A 19,284-nucleotide genomic window follows, 5' to 3' on the forward strand; every position below is an offset into this window, starting at 1 on the left:
CCTTACTTATTCTACTCTGACATCAGTTCCTCTTTTGAGTTCTTTGGCGTTTGGTAAGATCGGGAAATCCTCCGAATCCCGAATCCTTTCAATGCGACCTCAGCCCTACAGGGCTAAATAACGTTTAAGTCATGCGCCAAGGGCGCCTTCCGGGGTCCGGCGTTTTTTTCTTCTTTTCTTCTTTTTTCATAGAGGCCCGCAGCCCGACTAGAACACTATGTGGATTAGAAAGAAAGGTATCTCTTGGAACTAGACCCGGTATTTGTGGGTTTCTACATCGGGCACCGTCTGCAGTTCGGGAATCCCTGGCGCTCGCCACGGCTGCTGGTACAAGTGAAAATCCGGGTGCATCCCCGTACCATATAAGTCCATGTGTTCGCGTATGGGAACAATTTCTTCGGGCACCATGCAACTGTGTGCTCTGGAATGTGACGCTTTGCTCGCTCCCGTCGTGTCCAGCTCCTGAACTATGCGCTGCTGGCTCCCGGTCTCGGAAAGCCCAGCGCGGAAGCGGAAGCCGAGGAAGAATACCAGCGATAAAAGCAACAGCGCTCCCAGGGACGCACCAACTCCAATCCCAGCTTTGGCGCCGCTGCTTAGCTGCTGGTTGGTGGATGCGCTGCCGTCGGCGACTGTGGCGGACGGCGCGGCAGGTGTGGTCGTGGGTCTTGGAGTCGCGGTGCTCGTCCCCGAGGGCTCTTGGAGCCCGAGAGTTGTCGGGGTCGGTCTCGGTTCGGAAATGATGGTGAACTTTTCACTGTTTACACGCTTTTCAGGCTCGCTGCCCGATTGCAGGTTGAACCAGCATGACTGGCCCGGCTGATATGGGAACTTGAGCTCAACCAACACCCAGCCGTTGCCTGGTCGTGCCGGTTGGGCATCCTCTGCATCGAGTTGTATTTCGTCAGATTCCAAAACCAACTGCACACCTGCCAGATGAGATCGGCTTGGCATTGAAACTTACTGAAATCGATAGATGAGCCGTTAGAGCTGCACCAAGTAAACATGGTCGGGGATATCAAATACGATAGATATGAGACGTTGACGACGTCAAAGGCGTGGAAAGTCATGGGCGTGGACGGAAATAGCCACTTGACAGCCAACTGACTGCCCTGCTGTGCGCTGGATCGACACAGCAGTCCCAATGTTGCCAGCACAACTGACGTAAACTTCATTTATCCCCGAGGGTTCCGAGAGGTGCGCATAAAAAGGTTTGATCAGAAAGGGGGTAGAGGAAAGCAGTGGGGTTTCCCAGCAACTGCAGATAGGGGTCTCGTTTCTTTTTCTTTTGTATCTCGGGTAGAGTTGGCTTAGGCCCGCAAAGGGACCAGAGGATTGTCCATGGCTTGGGATAATCTACCATGCCACAACAGGCAACAGTTTTAATGCTGACTTCGTTTCACTCAGCTGACAGTCAAGAACAGTGCCTCCTAATCCCACATCATAACTGGTCAGAATCATCAGGGTCAGTAGTGCTTGCGTAAATGAAGGACCAGTTGAAACCGACAAGAAATATGGTTCAAGGCGTGCTTCCGCAGCTTTGAACATACGCATTGAACATAGGCAAGCGTTGTAACTCTGACTTGGCCTATTGCGCATTAGAGCCCATCAGGATGACAGGCGACTCCTGGGCTTTAAAGTTCCGACATGGCCGTCTATAACAGCAGCAAAACCCGCTCCGTTGTTTCTTTGCCTGATCATGGAGATCAGTGACCTTCCCAAGCATTGGTGCTATCTGCGACTGGAACTGCTAAAACGACGTACACACGAAGTCGGCACAAGAGCGAGACACCCACAAGCAGAGTCAGGACAGCCTGAGGAATTTCCAAAATTCGTTGGTTAGTGTCTGGATATTTTTCACTTTCGGGAGCCAGGAGTCGAAGAGATGAATCGGCAATTTTGAGCTTGATCCTCGATTTACTGGCTGTTTAGTAGGTGCAGTGTGTACCAGGTCTGACAAGATTTCCATTGTTGACTACGTACCTAAGCTTATTTCATTATTTCGGGAAATAAAAGAAGCTGGGAGGGAGGCATGGCAGATAGGCAAGATTCTGACTAAGTATCTTGATGAGAGTCCCATAACGATGAGAGAATCGGCCAGAGACCGAGTATTCGTCGTGTTGATGCTCTGGGAAAGATGCCTTCCACCTGAAGCAGGTAACTGACTTACGGATAGGGATCTTAGCTCCACCTAGTAACCACTTGATCAAATTATCTTTGGCTCTGCTCCTGATTGCTCTTGCCATTTACGTACAGATTAGAAGACCAAGCAGAGGCAAAGAAGCTCCCTTTTGACTTTGACACTCTTTCTCTTCTTACCTATCTTAGGTTCCTACCTAGGTATCCTGCTCGCCATGCTCCGACAAAGATGCAACAACAGAACTAACCCTTTCTCTAGATATCTCCGTCCCCCTCTTCACATCTGTACCACCACTATTTCAATATTGTCAAACAAAAGTTCTGCCTACTCGCCCATATCAAGATTAAGATACACATAGACCATGGTTAGTCGTTCTGATGTCGTTCACGCAGCTTGCTACTTAGTGCGAGTTCATGTGCTGATAATTTGACCAGTATAGATCATCTGTTCTGAAAGAAAACGTCGCCATTCTCCGGATCTTCTGTCTGGGTAGAGATCCTTGTTACGACGCATCGCCACCGATGTAGTTGGTAGCGACAGGAGCAGTCTGCATTCATCTCGTCCAGCCTATGTATCGAACACACCTTCGCAGGGCTTCCCCAACTATGTGGACGGCCGTCAGTACAATGCGCCTAGATGAGGATCACAAGACACTATCCAATCTACAGAGCACCCCATAATGGAGGGTAATTCAGCTACGGAGGACATTGAGATGTCGACCGACGCTCAGGAAGATCAAAACTCACAGGGCGTTATGGACTTTTTTGGTTCCAAATACCGCCAACCAACAAACGAGGAGTCTCAGTGAGCTGCCTGCCAAGCGTCCCTTATATAGGGCGAGACGTCGCCCTAAGCAAGACCATGTCCCGGTCTACGCTCCTGCTGAAGACAAAATCGCGAATTCGAAATTCTCACAGCAAATTACAGCAAAGATTGTTTGCACGGCGCCTCCCTCCGCGGAGGTGAAAACGCAGTTGGTTTAGCAGCCCACCATGGCAGTCTCGAGGTTTTCAAATATCTCGTCTTCCAGCCAGGCGCAAGCATCGATATCTCAGTAACTAAAGGATACCAACATCCTCTTAGACTCGCCGCAAAATCAAAATTGAGAAACAATGAGCTCAATAAGCGTGTTATTGACATCATGACAATCATCCTCGCCAACAAGCCCATTCGCGAGTATGTCAATTCAGTTGACCGACAGGGTCGGACTGCGCTCACTATCGCCATCGATCATGGATTTGTGGAAGCTGTGCCTCCTCTGCTCAGGGTAGGGGCTGATCCTCTTTATGAAGACAGCTATACCTATAGCAACTTTGGCAATCCGCTCTTTTTTGCGAAATACAAATACAAGGCGAGTTGCTCGGATTAGATGTGAGATGAATGATGACGCGAAATTGAGCACCTGGGATTTGTGGTGTGACTTCTGTTCACGGACAGGGCTTATTTGCAGGATCTTAATATTGCACCTTGCTGAGCGTAACAAGTTGATTTTTCAGTATAACATGGCACTTTGCGCTTCCTTGGATGGAGGCAAAACTGGGGATAGCACCAGAATAGTAAAATAGGGAGGAGGTAAGCTTGGTAGGTAGCTTAGAAATGGGAGGCTTCATATCCAACAACTGGATTTTTCCTTGCCTATACTCACTAATTAATCCCTCTGATTTACGGTCGCAATCCTGTTTCCAAGTTATACGCCACCTTGATAAGATTTAGGGTGGTATTTTTGGTTGCCAACAGAACCAAATAAATCATTAGATAGTAGCGGTAACAAAGCCGATCCTTTCGAGTGCCATCTCATCACTGGTCAAGTCCTGTTCCCTAACAATTGTGACCCTCGACAGTCCCAGTCGCGTCTGTTCGGGCGTCCTCCCCTGCTCAGACTGCTCACTACTCAGGCTACCTACTATCGACTGCGATACCCACTATGCCAAGTTGATGCAGCTGACAGGTGACCCGTCCAAAGAATGCAGTTGTTGCTAATAGGTTGCTACCAGACCTTTTTTTTGTGTGGCTGTAATGAAAACCACTGTGCGGCTGCTTCCAAATCACGAAGCTACAGCTTATTAACCCATTTTGTTCCTTTTTCTTTTTCCTGGCCCAATAAGATTTATCGCTCCATTGGAAGGGACATACACGGTAAATAGTGACCCCCCAAACCACGATGCCGCCCAAAAAGTTGCATGCGACGGATTATCACGTCGCCTGGATCGCTCCCGTGTCTGACCTGAAACTGCTGCCGTCGCGGCTGATGCTCGACGAGAAGCACGATGCACCCGAGTAAAATACCGACGACGATGACAACGTGTATACATATGGAATGCTTGCCGGTCACTGCGTCGTTATCGTAACTTGGGCGCCGGGATTAACCGGTAACGTTAACGCCGGCCGCGTCACGGGCTCGGTGTCTAGGACGTTTTCTTGCCTCCGCATGGATATGCTCGTCGGTGTCGGTGGTGGTGTGCCCCGCGCCCAACCCTCAGACGACCCTACCCAAGACTTGCATGTTGGGGATATTGTGGTCGGTTGGCCCGGCGACGGAAGGCCCGCGTATGTTTATTACGATTGGGGGAAGTGGCATACAGCAAAAAAAAAATTACAAATATTTGGGACGATTGATCGGCCCGATTAAATAGTTTTAAACGCGCTCGGGAAATTTATAACGGATCACGATATGGGTCGGAGTATTTTCCAAATGTATGGAAAGCGGTTGCTCCAATCGAAATATTGGCGAAAGTTTATTTTTTTCCGGCCTCCAGTGGGATCTGTTTTTCAACGCTCGGTACCGACACGCTGGTACTCCTGGATGCGCAGGTTGCGACATTACCCAGCTCGTTTAACGACCTGAAAAAAAAACGGAAGAAAAAGCCGCGGGCTTTATCTTCCATTGCGGCAGGATTGCTACGGGAAACGCGGTGGTGAGGGACGGCGAACGGCGGGATCAGATTCGAGACCTGTGCAACGGTGCTTTTTGCATCGAGATGGAGGCCGCGGGGGGTCCGTTGTGACCTCCAGCGGAGACAGAATCATATAGCCTTGAAATAAATAAAAATTATATATATAATACCAAGAATTCCTCATCTGTCACCCATCACAAAATGCTGGGGGCATAGTCCATTTCAATTCAAAAAAGCTCGCGAAAGGCTTGGTGTCAACAAGAAACAAAATGGGCGACCAAGTCAGACACCCCAAATCCATAAATTCTATCATAAATACATTTCCCCACACTAGCTGACACCAGCCTACTCATATTTCTCCGGGAAGCCCTTTTCCTCCCACTCCTTAAACGACATACCCTTGGCGGCGCTGGGCATACGCGCCACTAACGGCACCTCGGCGTCGGCCGCATCGCCCGTCACTTCGGCCCGCTGGATAAGCTGCACATGCGTCAGCCGCTCGAAGCCCATGCGCTCGTAGAGCCCGAATCCGGACCGGGAAGCCTCGGTATATATGGGCACCTGCAGCTGCTCCGCGAGGTTGACGCCCCATTGCAACAGCAGGGACCCGATTCCGCGCCGCTGGTACTGGGGCTCCACAGCCACGGCCGCGAGGTCTGGGTTTTTGGTTAGAGATTATTCTGTCACATTTAAGAGACCAAAAAAAAAAAAAAAAAAAAAAAAAAAAAAAAAAAAACTTACATATGTGACGGCGCTTCCCAAAAAACCTCACCCGCAGATCCCACATGGCTCCCAGCACCGCCTCGCACCGCGCCTTTTCCTCTCCTTCCAACCACGGGATGCCGGCCGGCCGCTCGAAGCCGTCTCCCGGCTTCCAAAAGACGTCCCAGCTTGCCATGCCGACGATTCGGCCCGTGTCGGTGTCGACACACTTGATGTGGTGGCCCGTCAGGTCGTGGTTCCACCACGTCACCGTGCCCTTGTGGTGCGCCTCGCGGTCCACGCCGCCCGGGTAGAGGAACCGCATTATGGGCTCGTCGCGGAAGGCGTCGAACTGCACGTCGTAAACATCTTTTATATCGCCAACCAGGGCCGGCAACACCGCTAAAGGCATTTTGCGGTAGCGGGACTGGGTAAGTTTGGGGGTAACTTTGGTGAGGGTTTGTAAAAAAAACAGGTGTACTTGACGGCTGATTATTGCGGGGTTGTAATGCTCTGTGACGTTATTCTGTACACAGTTTTCGATCCTGATAGAGTCAAGACTTGCGGCATTAATAGAAGGGACCGAGCCACCCAACAAGTTAGGAAGGACATGTTCCATTTATCAATACATGCTTGCTCGCCCTCCGGAATTTATTATTCCCTTACATGGGCCCCCCCATCTCACCCGCCGGTTGCGGTACCGATGATGGGTGGGCTTGGCGGGCACAGCGTCATGATCGGGTGTGTGAGGGTTCTCCTGGAAAAAGTGTTTGCGGGCTTTTTTATGTGGGGTGGTCTCCCGCTTTTAATTTATTAAAGCTGGCGCTTGAATGTAACGTATTTGCCGAGTTCATTTGCGTTTAAAAGCATACAGTACAGGTCCAGATTCTGCGCAGCAAATACCTTGTATAGTGATAAGCGGGAATATTCATACTAAGCGAAGGTAATACAAAAACGTGCTAGAAAGTGGCCTATACAAAAAAAACAAAAAAAACCCTTAAACCTAATTCGTCCGCGAAAACCCATGGCGGCAACTATTGCGGAACGCGGCTATGTTGCCGTAATCTTTTACACGAGGAGTTACAATGGACGAGTTTGGGTTTGGATTGAAGGTAACCGCGATTTCCTTGTATTCTACATTGATAACAACGCCAGGGCGGAAAACGAAAAATTCTCTTGTGGACGTCGATTGGATTCTGGCGGCTGTAAGAAATATATTCTGCCCGTAAAAGCCTACAGCCTTTTCAACAGAACGAATATATTATTGGAAAGTTTCTTGAATTTTCGTAAATATCTGTTCCTGATCGGCTTAAACGGGATAACCAAATTATATCAACATCCTTTTGTACTCGCCGCAAAATTGTGATTGAAGACAATAAGAACGATAGTCACTACTGCGTTGAAGGGTTAATCTAAGTCAGAATCCATGATAAATACTTCTTCATGTATCGTTGTAATCGTGGAACGTACGCCAAATCGACGACAATTGTACCATCCTTGGCCAACAGGACGTACCATCATAGATAGTTACTCCCGCACTTGAGTAGCCCGAGTGTCTTGGTAAACTTTGAAACTATCCAAAGGAAATCGGAGGTTGGGTTTCACCGCACGAGATTGTAACCCTAGGGGAGCAGATCGATCCCGCATGTCCATTGGACCTCAAGCATCACCGACTCATTCGACGGTTTGGATCTCCTAAAGTCTTGAATGGTTGTATCTACCCCCTCAACACTAGACACGTTACCTGTATGCAGTTCTCAGAGCAGCCTACGAAGCACTGATCCAATCCAACAAGGAAAATAGCAAAACCGTATCGACGCGGCATCCGTCGCCTTCGAAGATTGGCCTCCGATACCCGGGTTCCAACCACATTCGGATCGAGGAGCTGTCCAAGGCCTTGTAGTTTTGCTGATTGATGATGAGATGTGCATCCCGGCATCTGATGGTTGGCTTCCCCGGTTCCGAAAGCGGCAAGCCACGGCATTCCTCGTCTTCAGCGTGCGCAACTACCTCGGAGCTGAGGTCAGGCGCTTGCACGGCGGCGATGCTTGTCCACGGGCCTAGAGATACAGGAGGTAGACTCGAGGCCAAGAATTCTCTAGAGATGAATAGGCTTGGGTTCAGGCCAGTCTGCTGTTTCACACGGTCTTCTTCTCGCAAGGCTGCAGGGCGAGGATGCGCTTCATCAAGTCCCTGCACAACTCTTGAGCTTCTCTGATTGATTGACAGCCATGGCTGCTCGTCGGTGGCAACTAGGCATCCCTTCGCGGGGGGTTCGTCCAAATCTTCGTGGCTTTGGAGCCGCAGAATTGGGTCGAGTTGCATCCTCGAGAGCGCAGCGGAGAGCTCTGCAATGCGGGACAGAGCCTGGTCAAGCTGCAGTTGCGTCTCTGATAGGCGTGACTGGAGCTCTGCGACATGGTCTTTGACCTTCTTGCGGTGGCGCCGCTGGTTGTTGCGAAGTCTGACTGCTTGATAATCCGACGGCTTCATCGTCCATTTGCTCATCATTGTTTCGAGGGTGATGAGTACGGAATCGATAACTCGGCTTCTCGAACCGGGATGGGGCTGATACTGGAAGCAATTATGGCTCACGGCTTATTTAAGAAGTCGATCGAGGAGTAGGAACGGCGCCAACTTGTGACAGAGTAGCAACTTTTTTCTCAGAACCATAGAATAGAGAATTACACACAGATCCAGTGATAGCAAAGTGGGGGACAGAATTAACCCCTGAAGCAAAAATAGTCAAGAAAAAGAGTATGCAATCCTATAGAGGTGCAGGGTGGCTTTTGCCCTATTTTGGTCTCTGGTTTATTTTGCGCCCCCCAACCCCTCACTTTGGTGGTTTGACGGTGACGCATCAAAAAATTGCCCTTTTTGACTTAGTTTCATTCCATTCGCCCAAAAAGGGAAATAATCCGGTGACACACCTTTTGCACTGCTGCTGGTGGACTATGGGGTCATGCTCATCAGGGTGATCGAGATCTCCTAGAATCCCAACTGGCATCGGGTTATATAAAAATCCTGGCCCAGCTTATCAGACACTCCCAATTCACAACCGCTCGCTTTTAGCGACGATACTTTTATGCAAAAGCTACTTTGCAGCCGGATACGTCTAAATCAACCACCAAAATATGGATCCCCAAAAGATATACGACCAAGTCCGCGCGCACTACAGCATCGCGTCGCAAGGGACGACGGCTGCATACGGCAGTGCCATTGCAAAGTCCTTTGGGTACTCTGCTGAGGAACTCGCCAACGTTCCTGAAGGGTCGAATCTGGGACTCAGCTGTGGAAACCCTCTTGCTATTGCTAGTGTTGGCGAGGTACGCCGAGGTCCTCTTCTTCTTCTTGGCCCGGGTCTTGTTGACTAAATCATTTCCAATGGCAGGGTGAGACAGTCATTGACCTGGGCAGCGGAGCCGGCTTCGACGCTTTCGCCGCCGCCAGAAAGGCCGGCCCGTCTGGGAGGGTCATTGGTGTCGATATGAATGAGGTATAACCGCCTTAACGCCTCTCTTGTCATGCCTATCTTCGCGACACCTCAACTCGACTAACATGCATGACAGGACATGCTCGTCAAAGCCAACCACATCAAGGCAAAAATGGACACGACCAATATCGAGTTCGTCAAGGCAAGCATCACTGACATGTCTATCCTCGAATCCGGAATCGCCGACTGCGTCATCTCGAACTGTGTCATAAACCTTGTTCCTGCCGGGGAGAAACATTTGGTTTTTAAAGAAATCTTCCGTCTCCTGAAGCCTGGAGGTCGCCTTGCCGTCTCGGACGTACTTGCAAAGAAGCCAATGCCGGAGAAGCTCAGGTCCAACATTGCTCTGTACGTTGGGTGTATCTCCGGAGCAAGTACAGTCAGTGAATACGAAGGATTCCTCAATGATGCGGGGTTCAAAGGTAAGTGCACGAAGGCTTGCGAATACCTCGCTGGGTTCTATCCAGAAGACTAAAGGTCTGGGATCATAGAAACCCTCATCAGCGATAGCAAAGGTGACCTGAATGTCTATGTTCAAATTGGCGAAGATGGTTTGAAGAAGCCAAACTGCTGCGTCTCCACTCAAGCGGAAAAGGCAGAAAGTGACGGTTGCTGCAAGCCTTCAAGTGACACGGATGTCAGCCTCGAGGAAACTGACTTTAACCAGTGGGCTGGTAAGTTGTTCCTCTGTTTATCTTACTGTCAGATCTGCTAACATGGAACCGAGGATCGTTCAACATTTACGCCGTGAAAAATTGATGCCGGCAGGAGCGGAGCATCACCAGCGGCCTACGGATGAATGATTGGGGTTGCCTCCGAGATCTCTTGGCGGTTTCACTGTCAGTCAAGCTCGATCGTCAGCGAGGCTCTCACTAAAACATTTAGTGAAACGCCAATCCTTCCTTGGCTAGATGTTACCGGAGCAGTCGAAAGAGAGCACGACCAGCTGATTAGGGATCTCTGGTCGACAAGAGTGTCTTGTGTAACAAACCAACCCGCTAGTTAGGGCATAAAAAAGAAGAATAATAAGAAGAAGAAGAAGAAGAAAAAGGGTAAACGGACAAAGATGGCCAGTATTTTCTTCAACATGTATAGCTTGTTATGGGTGTTTCTACATCGTTCCTTCACCAGCGCCACTCCGGAAAGTTATCACTCCCCTCGTCGTTGAGACTGTTTTAATTGTTTCCGTAACCTTGGGCTATCCACCACCTAAGCAAATTACCATATTGCATTATTTGCTACCCATAAATACTCCACTCTTATATACTGCTGGCTATGACTGGACAGCGTCCCCCACTGCCTCCAGCTTTACCTTTCGCTCCTCACGCTCGCTGAAGCGGTCACCGAATAGGTCGAAATGCGGGCGAACCACGATGGTGTATTTGACCAGCTCCTCCATACAGTCAACGATGCGGTCACGGTTGGGACTGGGTATCATACGGCTTCCCTCGGCCTCCGAGGTAAACTGCGTGTAAGCCTTTGGAACAGAGCTCTGGTTGGGAATAGTAAACATTCGCATCCAGCGGCCCAAGATGCGCAGGGAGTTGACAGCATTGAAGGACTGCGATCCTCCGCTGACCTGAGCGACTGCTAGGGTCCGACCCTGCGTCGGGCGGACCGAGCCAGACGATAATGGAATCCAGTCGATCTGCTGCTTAAAGATTCCAGTCTGCAGCCACCAAGGAATCAGCATCTCCTCAACCTTGTTCTCCCAGGAGATAATCCCTTCATCATCTAGGCTACGTGGCTTACCAGATTTCCGTGTTGCTCGGGGCTAATCCACACGTGGCCATCGCTCCACTTGCTGAGCTCTCGGAGTTCCTGTACTTTGGCATGTGTGTGCTGCACATCATCCTTCTGTGGCAAGCCTGCAGGGTTGTACACACGAACATCGCAGCCAAGACGGAACAAGATTCTAGAGCACTCGTATGATAATAGGCGGGAAAAGGAGCTGTGTAGGTGTCAGCAGCATTTGGGTCAAGTACCGAGGCAAACACCTCCGCACGCCCGACACAGACGTCGTTATGCTGAAATCAAATTGTGGTTTTTTTTCGAGTAACAGGAGCGATCTAAGTGAGACGGACCGATTTCTCATGCTGCCGTAGAGTACGAGTATACGCAATCTAGGCTGTCCTCTGCTGATGATTTCAGACTCGACCATTTTCAGGGCGGTGCTTAATTCGAGTTGCGCAACCCAGTCGTTGCCCTCGTCTGCCTCGTCCAGTAAGAACGGGCGGTAGCGCTGACGAATGTCCGGCTCGTCGGCATGTTTGGAAATGGCAAGCGATCGACCACTAAAAGCAGGATCCGGGGCGAGGTCGACAGGTGCTCGTGCAGCATGAGAGTTATTGAGGTCGCCGTGGTTTTCCATGGCGATGGAGATGTGAAAATGTCGGCGTTGTGTCAGAGGTTGACGGATAGCCTGGTAAAGACTGATCAGTGGTGGCCAAGTGTGGAAAGCTTTGGACCCTGATTTTAATAGCATGACTGCATTGCTAGGAAACGGGAAAATGCAAACAGAGAGGACGACAGAGGGGCACAATAGAGGGGAATGCTAGCACCTTTTATACCTACTAGATAGATTAAACTAGTAGCCAACTCCATGCACAAAATATGGGTCCCTCAAACCAGGGCGTCCATAGGATGATTCCTCCAAGGCGCTGGGCGGAGGCAACGAGAGACACGACACGGGTGCCACCCACTTGGCCACCGCTTCGCTCACACGTACGAGGGGTAACATTGAGGTGAGTGATTGGGAAGGTGTATCATTTCAGCACATTGGAGAGGTAGGCAGGTAAGTAATTTCTAATGCAAAAGTTGACTAGTCTAGTAGTCATTTGGCAGTCCAAACCGCGGCTTCGTATTCGTCCATCCACTCTACGAATTCGCCGCCCGACGTAGCCCAGCCCTTGATTCCCTCAGCCAGGACCAGGCTTTCCATCTCGCAGTCACCGCGATCGGCAAGGTAGTCGCTGAACCAACCAGCCGCTCGATTGCCACGCCCTCGGGAAGACGCTATCAAATACGGTCAGAAACAAGTCTTTTCCCTCCCGGCTTGATAGCGGCGAACCCGGCACATTGTGGCCAACCAAATACCCTCAGTGGGCCAAGGGAAGGCGGGAGAGGGGAGAAGAGGATCGCACTCACAGCAAAACCAGATGATCTTGCGTAAACCCGCGGCCTTGAAAATGCTGTAGAGAGCCGGAATTGTAGGGTACAGGCTTTGTGCGGGTAGGTTGATAGACCCGCGGATTATGCCTCCCTGGGATGTATGAAGGAGATGGATCAACGCTCCTTGATACTTGCCAAGGATGCTGCGTTCCGTCCGTCTTGATATGTCACGGCGAACGGCTGGGGGCGGGGGAAAAACTTACCTCGAGGTCAGTGCGCCGTAAGTCGACGAGAGCAAAGCCCCGTTTGGCAACGCTGTTAGTGGCCTTTATCATCTTGAGCAGTTCCTCTCGATTTAAGCTCGCCGGCTGCGCCTTCTTCGGCGACGGATACGCCGCGTGCCAAGGCTGGATGCTGCCGGGCTCTTGTGCCGATGCCATCTTGCTAACCAATGCAGGGGGGGGGGGGGGGGGGGGGCTTTGAGCAGGGGATAAGCAGATGTGCGGTATGGCCGAAGAAGGCTTGAAAGTCTTGAATATTATTTTGCATGTCTGTTACTCACGGGAACTTTTCCAACCAACATGAGGCTGGCTTTATAGCCCTCAGTCTTTGCCTACTAACAACACCTCGGTACGGACAAATCCGAGTGCAAGTCCATCACACAGCATTGGGCAGTAGGCAGGCCGCTACGTGTATTTTTGAGAGGTGTCACGCCCGAGCCATGATTGGTAGATGAAAGAAGAAAAAAAATCAGATGATGAGAGAAGGAGGGTCCCGCTGGAGGGCCTAGAATTTAACGAAGCCAAGAAATAGTCTACTGTACGTACATATCCGTAAGCACCCCTGGAGTTTCCGGCTTGTTTTTCGAGGTTTGTTATGGATGATTGCAAATGAAGTATAGCTCGAAAGGTCTTTAGGGACAATTTTGATGTGGGCGAGTAGGGGGTCAAGGGGGTATATGTCACACCCCAAACCTGATTGGTCAGAACTATCGCCACTCCCAAACCACCTAGGTACCTAAGGTAGGTAAGGTATCTAGATGGTGGAACCCCTTCCGCATTGGGCTTCACAAACGGCAAACCCCCGGGTGATGGAAAGCGGCGTCGCTGGCTACGAGAAGGAACAGCCCAAGAATGGTGTGTGCCTTCAAGTCACTGGGCTGGCTTGACTCTTTTCTTGCCCTATGGACCTTGCTAGCCATGGCAATCGGAATCATCCTAGGTAATTTCGTCCCAGGGACTGGACCAGCATTAGAGAAGGGCAAGTTTATCAGAGTGTCTCTGGCTTATCTGCTTCGCTGGATTTCACACAGATGGTCTTGGAAGGTTGTAACTTGATCGGTCTGTTCACGAGATTGAACACCTGAATTTGCCAAAAAATAAAAATAAAAAATAAAAAAGACAAGATACTCAACGAGATATTTATTTTCAGATTGCAAACAGTCTGATAACTCGAAAATAGGCAGGACAAGCTTTCTAGGATTTCATGAACGGCACTCTGTGCGCTAGGCTTGGCATGGACGCTGTATCGAGCTGACCCTAAGACTGCCAGCCTTGCCTGTGCTGGATAACGACAATATATCAAACAAATTTATTACTTGGACAGGATATTAAGGACGGTACATAACCTGCACGACCCCTCTGTGGCGACAAGTCCACTGATGAATGCAAAGATATATGCCAATGTCGACACATTAGTAGTGAGATGAAGTATCAATGACAGAAATCAAATGCGTACTGTAAAGGACCAGTCATCAGTGCTTTGTTGCCAGAGGTAGCAGTAAGTTATTAAGCTACCCTCTACCACCACATAAGAGTACGGAAAATTGTAAAGGAAGCCTTTTTTTTCCAAATCCTAAATATTTTCCTTGACCTAAACATCAGATCCCGCCTAGACCAGAAACCCTTCCCATGCACTTTTATAAACAACCATAACCGCCCAACCTTGGAAAGGCCTTTTGCATATCTCGGCGTCGACTTATTCGATAAATATCGGATCTTAGTGAAGGATTGTCAGGCGGATGGTCAAATTAAGTGAGCCGCTCGAAAACGGCAGATTAAAGAGGTAAAGATAGTACAAACCTGCCCATAAGACGTAACCTTGGTCATGGAGACGGACAAAGGTTGGAATGACGACCCGGCGCTGAAGCTATACGGCATGATAAAGGCTATTAACTTCTCTCCTCACATCTTTATGCCGCCATTCTGTGGCACCAAGAGAAGACGGGAAAGAAATACTTTTCAAGTTTGGGCATGGTCGGGCAGAATAACTTTGATGCTCCCATTTCCCTGGGACCATTTCGTCTGGGATGCTTTCACGATGGACCTTTATCGGCAGCGCGCCGCTGGCAAGAATGCTCGAATGGACTGTAATCAGAGGGATTACTGCGACCGAGGACGCATTCCCGTATATTCTGTCCAAGGAGTGCAGTTGTCAAGGCAGCTTTGTTTCCCCCTGCCGGGGAGCAATCACATTCTTATGGGCTTATGGTATACATACTGCTTCATCATCTCCATTGAGGTCGTCGCCTCTTTAGGACGACACCGGCAAAAAAAGGTCGCCACCACACACGCGGCCTCTCGAGCGGGATTTCTAGCTTCAGTGAGGCATTCATCAAGCAAGGTAAAATGAGGACTGCGAAACCACATCGGCCTTGGGTATCTTTGTTCGGTCTGCATCGGGTCGGTCGAGGCTATAACGAATCTATACACGTCGTTGGAATTAAACGAGGGTGGTAGAACCATCTAGTATTCGCGGAGAGTCGGTCGCACAGTCGCAAACGAATTCTGGGTCCCGGGTATCAGTCGTACAACAGCCACAGCACGAGGCTGTCGTAATGCATGGTAAAAGACAGCCATCGTATCGAACGCTTGGCAAATAAAGGCTTGAATGTTTAGCGAATGAGCGGGTTGAATGAATGGCTGGGCTTGTTCCACAGTCGAAACACATCACATCACATCGTAGATACGTGGCGGCCTGTTCATAACTTATACAAATAAACCGTTCACTCTACACAACAAGCCGACATGATGCGAATATCAGAAATGTTTTAAAAAATTCATGACAATACCCCGTGTATGAACCAGTTCATGAATCATATAATTTCCGAGGCCGCCAAGATGAATCGTCGAAAAACCAGGACCCAGGTGTTGCCTCCGGAAATACATATTGATGGCGTCTTGAGAACGCGGCTCAGCGATTAAGCAGTTGTTTTGAATCAAGACTAAGCCACGATTCCATCGTCACGGATTCTGGCATTCGGACAAAGTCGCGACTCGGGAGCATCCTGTCTTGGCTGGACATGCTTTCTGGTACGACACGAAACCTTAGATTTGGCCCTCGAGTCGTCTGCGTCAATACCGAATGACGAGAACTCGACGGGCGGGTCACCAGCCTCCCAAAGTTCGACTAGACAGACAGATAAGGAGCCCCTTGGTTGAACATGTGGGAGGGCCCGACAAGGCCGTTAGGGTGTGTGGGGGCGGAGCATTTGATAAGCATGGTCGGGTAGTTGCGAAGCTGGACCTACTTGTCAAGAGAGACGTACGTTTGGTAATGTAGCGGGCGGGGTTCGGGTCGGTCTGAGGTGCGCGATAAAAACAAAGGCTTACTCAGTTGCGTGTCAACTTCACGACTCCTGTGTGCTGCAATGTCTAGTAGACCTCTTAGGCCGACAATGCTTTTCTCTGGACCGCCACCACAAGTGCCCCGTGGGCGGTATACTGCTTCAATAGATTTTTCTGTCTATTTTAGACCTTTGAACAATGCCGAATCTCTATATAGCCTAGTCGTTGTACCGCTACAGGGCAGCCTGGCCGTCGAGGTTACTATAGCTTACGTGTCGTTAGGTCATTAATAGCAAATGGCCGGAAGGAGGTGGGCGGGTGAGGCGGCGTGCATGCTTTCTGAAGAAATCAACGGAATCAGTGGGCTTGCGGTTCCGGATAGCCTGCGTTGCTGCACGTATAGTACGTGGTATAATCCCAGCCAGCTCATGATTCAGTTGACCATGATAGGATGAACGATTCACATCGACCTTAGGGCTCAATCTATGAATAGTACTTGTCAAACAGAGTTTCTCCAGCAATGTGACAAACGAAGTTATTCGCCCGAAGTTCATGCGAAGCCCGGCCTCCTCATTCAAATATAGACATGGCTAGTCATGACTGCTTTGCATCATCAGGCTCTGGTGTTGCAGCTTTCAGATCTTTTCATCTGTCGCCGTCTTGTCGTACGTACATAGCCGCAAGGCTGCCGAACTTGTACTCCCATGATGTCAGAGTTGTCTGCGGGAGGACGGCAGTGCCAAATACTGAAGTTCCCGTTGGGATCGACCTAGCCCTGGTCAAAGAAACGCTTGCCTACCCTTCCGCTGGGATAGGAAAGCCACCACTTACATGCTGTCAGCCGAAAGAAAAGGCCATCAGACTGAATCGGTTTTTGAAAAGCATTCAGTTGAAGGGGGTGTGTGTTCCATATCCACCTCTTCTCTCCGTGTAATGCCTCGGTGGCTGTCTTTCGTCTTCTCCTTGTAGCCTCTCCTCTGGGATTAGGATCCATTGAGAACCATCTCGTCCAGATTCCATATTGACCCAGCGACCTTGGATTTCATATTTCAACGCCCTGAAAATCAGACTCCGGGAGTGGATGACATCACAATCATCCTGATTCGGGTGTATACTGCGTTTCCTGACGCTCACCGTGATGGTCATGCCATCTCAATGCCTGTTGACTGTTTCTTTTTGCATTTGGCTCTCATCGCCATATGTGAAACTTTGGTAATGACAACAGCTTTATCAAGTCCATATTAGACAGTCAAAAGGTGGCCAATGTCCAAAGTTCCGGGGTAAAACACGAAATATCACTAGGACGTGTTAATTCCTATGAGGGTCATAATATGTGTGTATGTATGTATGTATACAATTTACAGTAAAAAAGCTTACCTGGGACATTTGTTGCTCTTAACTTTTTCCAATGACGACCATGGAGGCTGAGCTGTCCACCGTTGACTACAGGTCATGCAAGGCGGATATTTGTACTCTTTCTAGGCTGAGAATTCAGCTATCAACCAGGCGCTGCTGCATCTTTGAGTAGTCCCTCAGCAAAAGTCCCAACAGCATGCATTAGCACACGAGCGACCGGCTCGCCACCCCCGGATTCCGGTGTTTCTTGCCAAAAGTGACCTGCCGAAGACACCTCGTGCGCCCGAAATTTAGACCCTGGGACACCCTGGAGTCTGGCGGCCCACTCCCTCATGCGACGGTTGGACACAAATACATCACTGTCACCATACACGACCAGAGATGGACTTTCGACGAGCTTCTGGTCCGCTTCTTCGAGTTCGCTTGGCGGGGGGACCATGGTCGAGGCTGCCCTGACAGCCTTGGCCGTGACAGGCTTTTGTGTGGAATTCCCTGCTAATCCCCCTGCGTCGAGCTCCCCGTCTGTCATGACTGTTGTCGGCAGTTGGCTGGAAGACCTTCTCGTTGATTTTGCCCGCCGAGTAAGCCCCGGAAGGGAAAATGAAAGAGCCGTCAGGTTCCCTGCTATACTTAAAGGCGGAGACACCATCAAATACGCAGTTCTGGGGTTCGGTGGGCTCTCCAAAATGGGCAGTTTCTTCACTTCGGCCCCGTCGGCCCGGATCTGCCCCTCACCTGGTTTATCCTCTTGGTCTCCCTCAAGCACTAAAGCATCCCCCTGACCACTCGGCGGCCTTCCGGCGTATGGCAAAGACACGGACCTCCTGTCTGACAAGGACCGACGCCCACCCCCAGTACTCACAGCCCTCTGCGGCACACCAACCTGGCCAGACAGGGAGTGGTGGTGGTGATGCCTGCTAGTCTTAGCCAAGAAGTCCGCGACGCCGCGACGCAGCTTCTCCTCTGCGTCGTCAAAGGACGCGCGCAGCGGCGACCGGTCGTGGCTCTTGCGACGGCCGGTCACGTCCTCGTCTCCACCAATGCGCAAGCCTAGAGATTTGCGCGGCGAGTCGCCCAGGCCGCGGCGTTCTCGCTCGGCCGCCCGGCGCGCGGCGCCCAGGATGGTGTTTTGCGAGTCGGCAAGGCTGCGCGCCCGCAGGCGGATCTCGGCGGCGTTGGACCCGGCTTCGGGGGATGTAAAGTGCTGCAGGATGGTCGGGAGGGAGGGGATCTGGGTCGTGATCATGGCGCCGTACGAGTAGCCGGCGAAGAGGAGGAGCGGGGGTAGAGGAGAGGTGGGTGGGGGTAGGTTATTTGTCGGGTTTATGTCGGTGGTGCTGCGCGTCGGTGGTGGCGGCGATGATGGGGATAGGCCATGTCGCGTAGACGGAGGGGTGATTTGTCTTTCGTCTTCGGTGTCGGGGATGGGTGTGATAGGTCGGCTGTTGATTGCACTGTGGTGGAAGGGGTCGAGAAAGTGGGCATAGTGGCAGACGAAGCCGGCGACGGACATGTAGTCGGCACGTTCGGCTTTTGCGGTCCAAGAGGTCCTCCCGGCCGAGCCATGTGCGCCACGAAAGTTAAAGGTAGCGACAAGGAAGCCTGCACGCAAGAGGGTCTCGGCGACGAGGCCGACGATGGCATCATCGTAGGAGCCGCCCATTGGGGCGTATGGATGGGCAACCACAGCGGCGTGACGGCGCCATGGCGGGGCTTTCGGGGACGGCGACAATGGCCAGGGGTGGTAGACGCGTACGGCAAGTATTGTGCCGTCGTGAAGGCTCGGAAGGGTAAGGCTGAGGGTCGGAGAGGGGAGCATGGTGCGATCGGAGGTGGTCCTCGTCGATCGGTAGTGGTGGATGGATGCCGAGGAGGTCTTGGCTGCTAGAGTGAATGTCTTGGTGGTTGATGGTGGTCAAAGTTGTGGGCCTCGAAAACGCCTGGCCTGTAGGAGATTGTGGCGCGTCTGGTGTTTGGAAAGATGGGGCCAAGTGACGTAACCGTGCCTGCATCCAGTGTCTT

At 50.8% G+C, this 19,284-nt stretch overlaps 10 protein-coding genes across 10 annotated transcripts; 3 read left to right on the top strand and 7 right to left on the bottom strand.

The window, feature by feature from the left end:
* Positions 1-249: 249 nt before the first annotated feature.
* On the bottom strand, positions 250-1,070 carry PgNI_07860 (uncharacterized protein; the record flags this gene model as incomplete). Its single annotated transcript, XM_031127865.1, has 2 exons — positions 250-884; positions 965-1,070. 2 exons carry the CDS (start codon positions 1,068-1,070, stop codon positions 250-252), a joined length of 741 nt encoding a protein of 246 aa, XP_030980603.1.
* Positions 1,071-2,819: 1,749 nt separating this feature from the next.
* On the top strand, positions 2,820-3,509 carry PgNI_07861 (uncharacterized protein; the record flags this gene model as incomplete). Its single annotated transcript, XM_031127866.1, has 2 exons — positions 2,820-2,944; positions 3,068-3,509. The coding sequence occupies 2 exons, from the start codon at positions 2,820-2,822 to the stop codon at positions 3,507-3,509; spliced, it is 567 nt and encodes a 188-aa protein (XP_030980604.1).
* A 948-nt stretch (positions 3,510-4,457) lies between these two features.
* Positions 4,458-5,145, top strand: PgNI_07862 (uncharacterized protein; the record flags this gene model as incomplete). Its single annotated transcript, XM_031127867.1, has 2 exons — positions 4,458-4,687; positions 5,034-5,145. The coding sequence occupies 2 exons, from the start codon at positions 4,458-4,460 to the stop codon at positions 5,143-5,145; spliced, it is 342 nt and encodes a 113-aa protein (XP_030980605.1).
* A 159-nt stretch (positions 5,146-5,304) lies between these two features.
* PgNI_07863 (uncharacterized protein) lies at positions 5,305-6,210 on the bottom strand. The gene is made up of 2 exons (XM_031127868.1): positions 5,776-6,210; positions 5,305-5,690 (listed from the first exon to the last, which is right to left on the bottom strand). Exons 1-2 carry the CDS (start codon positions 6,146-6,148, stop codon positions 5,380-5,382), a joined length of 684 nt encoding a protein of 227 aa, XP_030980607.1. The 5' UTR covers positions 6,149-6,210; the 3' UTR covers positions 5,305-5,379.
* A 1,293-nt stretch (positions 6,211-7,503) lies between these two features.
* PgNI_07864 (uncharacterized protein) lies at positions 7,504-8,247 on the bottom strand (the record flags this gene model as incomplete). Its single annotated transcript, XM_031127869.1, has 1 exon — positions 7,504-8,247. The coding sequence occupies one exon, from the start codon at positions 8,245-8,247 to the stop codon at positions 7,504-7,506; it is 744 nt and encodes a 247-aa protein (XP_030980608.1).
* Positions 8,248-8,768: 521 nt separating this feature from the next.
* On the top strand, positions 8,769-10,338 carry PgNI_07865 (uncharacterized protein). Its single transcript, XM_031127870.1, has 5 exons — positions 8,769-9,062; positions 9,128-9,232; positions 9,306-9,651; positions 9,721-9,903; positions 9,957-10,338. Exons 1-5 carry the CDS (start codon positions 8,871-8,873, stop codon positions 9,986-9,988), a joined length of 858 nt encoding a protein of 285 aa, XP_030980609.1. The 5' UTR covers positions 8,769-8,870; the 3' UTR covers positions 9,989-10,338.
* Positions 10,339-10,502: 164 nt separating this feature from the next.
* Positions 10,503-11,600, bottom strand: PgNI_07866 (uncharacterized protein; the record flags this gene model as incomplete). The annotated part of the gene is made up of 3 exons (XM_031127871.1): positions 10,503-10,898; positions 10,982-11,180; positions 11,314-11,600. The coding sequence occupies 3 exons, from the start codon at positions 11,598-11,600 to the stop codon at positions 10,503-10,505; spliced, it is 882 nt and encodes a 293-aa protein (XP_030980610.1).
* A 384-nt stretch (positions 11,601-11,984) lies between these two features.
* PgNI_07867 (uncharacterized protein) lies at positions 11,985-12,780 on the bottom strand (the record flags this gene model as incomplete). Its single annotated transcript, XM_031127872.1, has 3 exons — positions 11,985-12,244; positions 12,377-12,491; positions 12,604-12,780. The coding sequence occupies 3 exons, from the start codon at positions 12,778-12,780 to the stop codon at positions 12,063-12,065; spliced, it is 474 nt and encodes a 157-aa protein (XP_030980611.1). The 3' UTR covers positions 11,985-12,062.
* A 1,449-nt stretch (positions 12,781-14,229) lies between these two features.
* Positions 14,230-14,725, bottom strand: PgNI_07868 (uncharacterized protein; the record flags this gene model as incomplete). The annotated part of the gene is made up of 3 exons (XM_031127873.1): positions 14,578-14,725; positions 14,422-14,488; positions 14,230-14,337 (listed from the first exon to the last, which is right to left on the bottom strand). Coding segments are annotated over exons 1-3 (222 nt in total), but the record flags the coding sequence as incomplete, so codon positions are not given.
* Positions 14,726-17,404: 2,679 nt separating this feature from the next.
* Positions 17,405-19,081, bottom strand: PgNI_07869 (uncharacterized protein; the record flags this gene model as incomplete). Its single annotated transcript, XM_031127874.1, has 1 exon — positions 17,405-19,081. The coding sequence occupies one exon, from the start codon at positions 19,079-19,081 to the stop codon at positions 17,405-17,407; it is 1,677 nt and encodes a 558-aa protein (XP_030980766.1).
* Positions 19,082-19,284: the final 203 nt, after the last annotated feature.

This window comes from Pyricularia grisea (genome assembly GCF_004355905.1).
Source record: "Pyricularia grisea strain NI907 chromosome Unknown Pyricularia_grisea_NI907_Scaffold_4, whole genome shotgun sequence".
Taxonomy (NCBI): Eukaryota; Fungi; Ascomycota; class Sordariomycetes; order Magnaporthales; family Pyriculariaceae; genus Pyricularia; species Pyricularia grisea.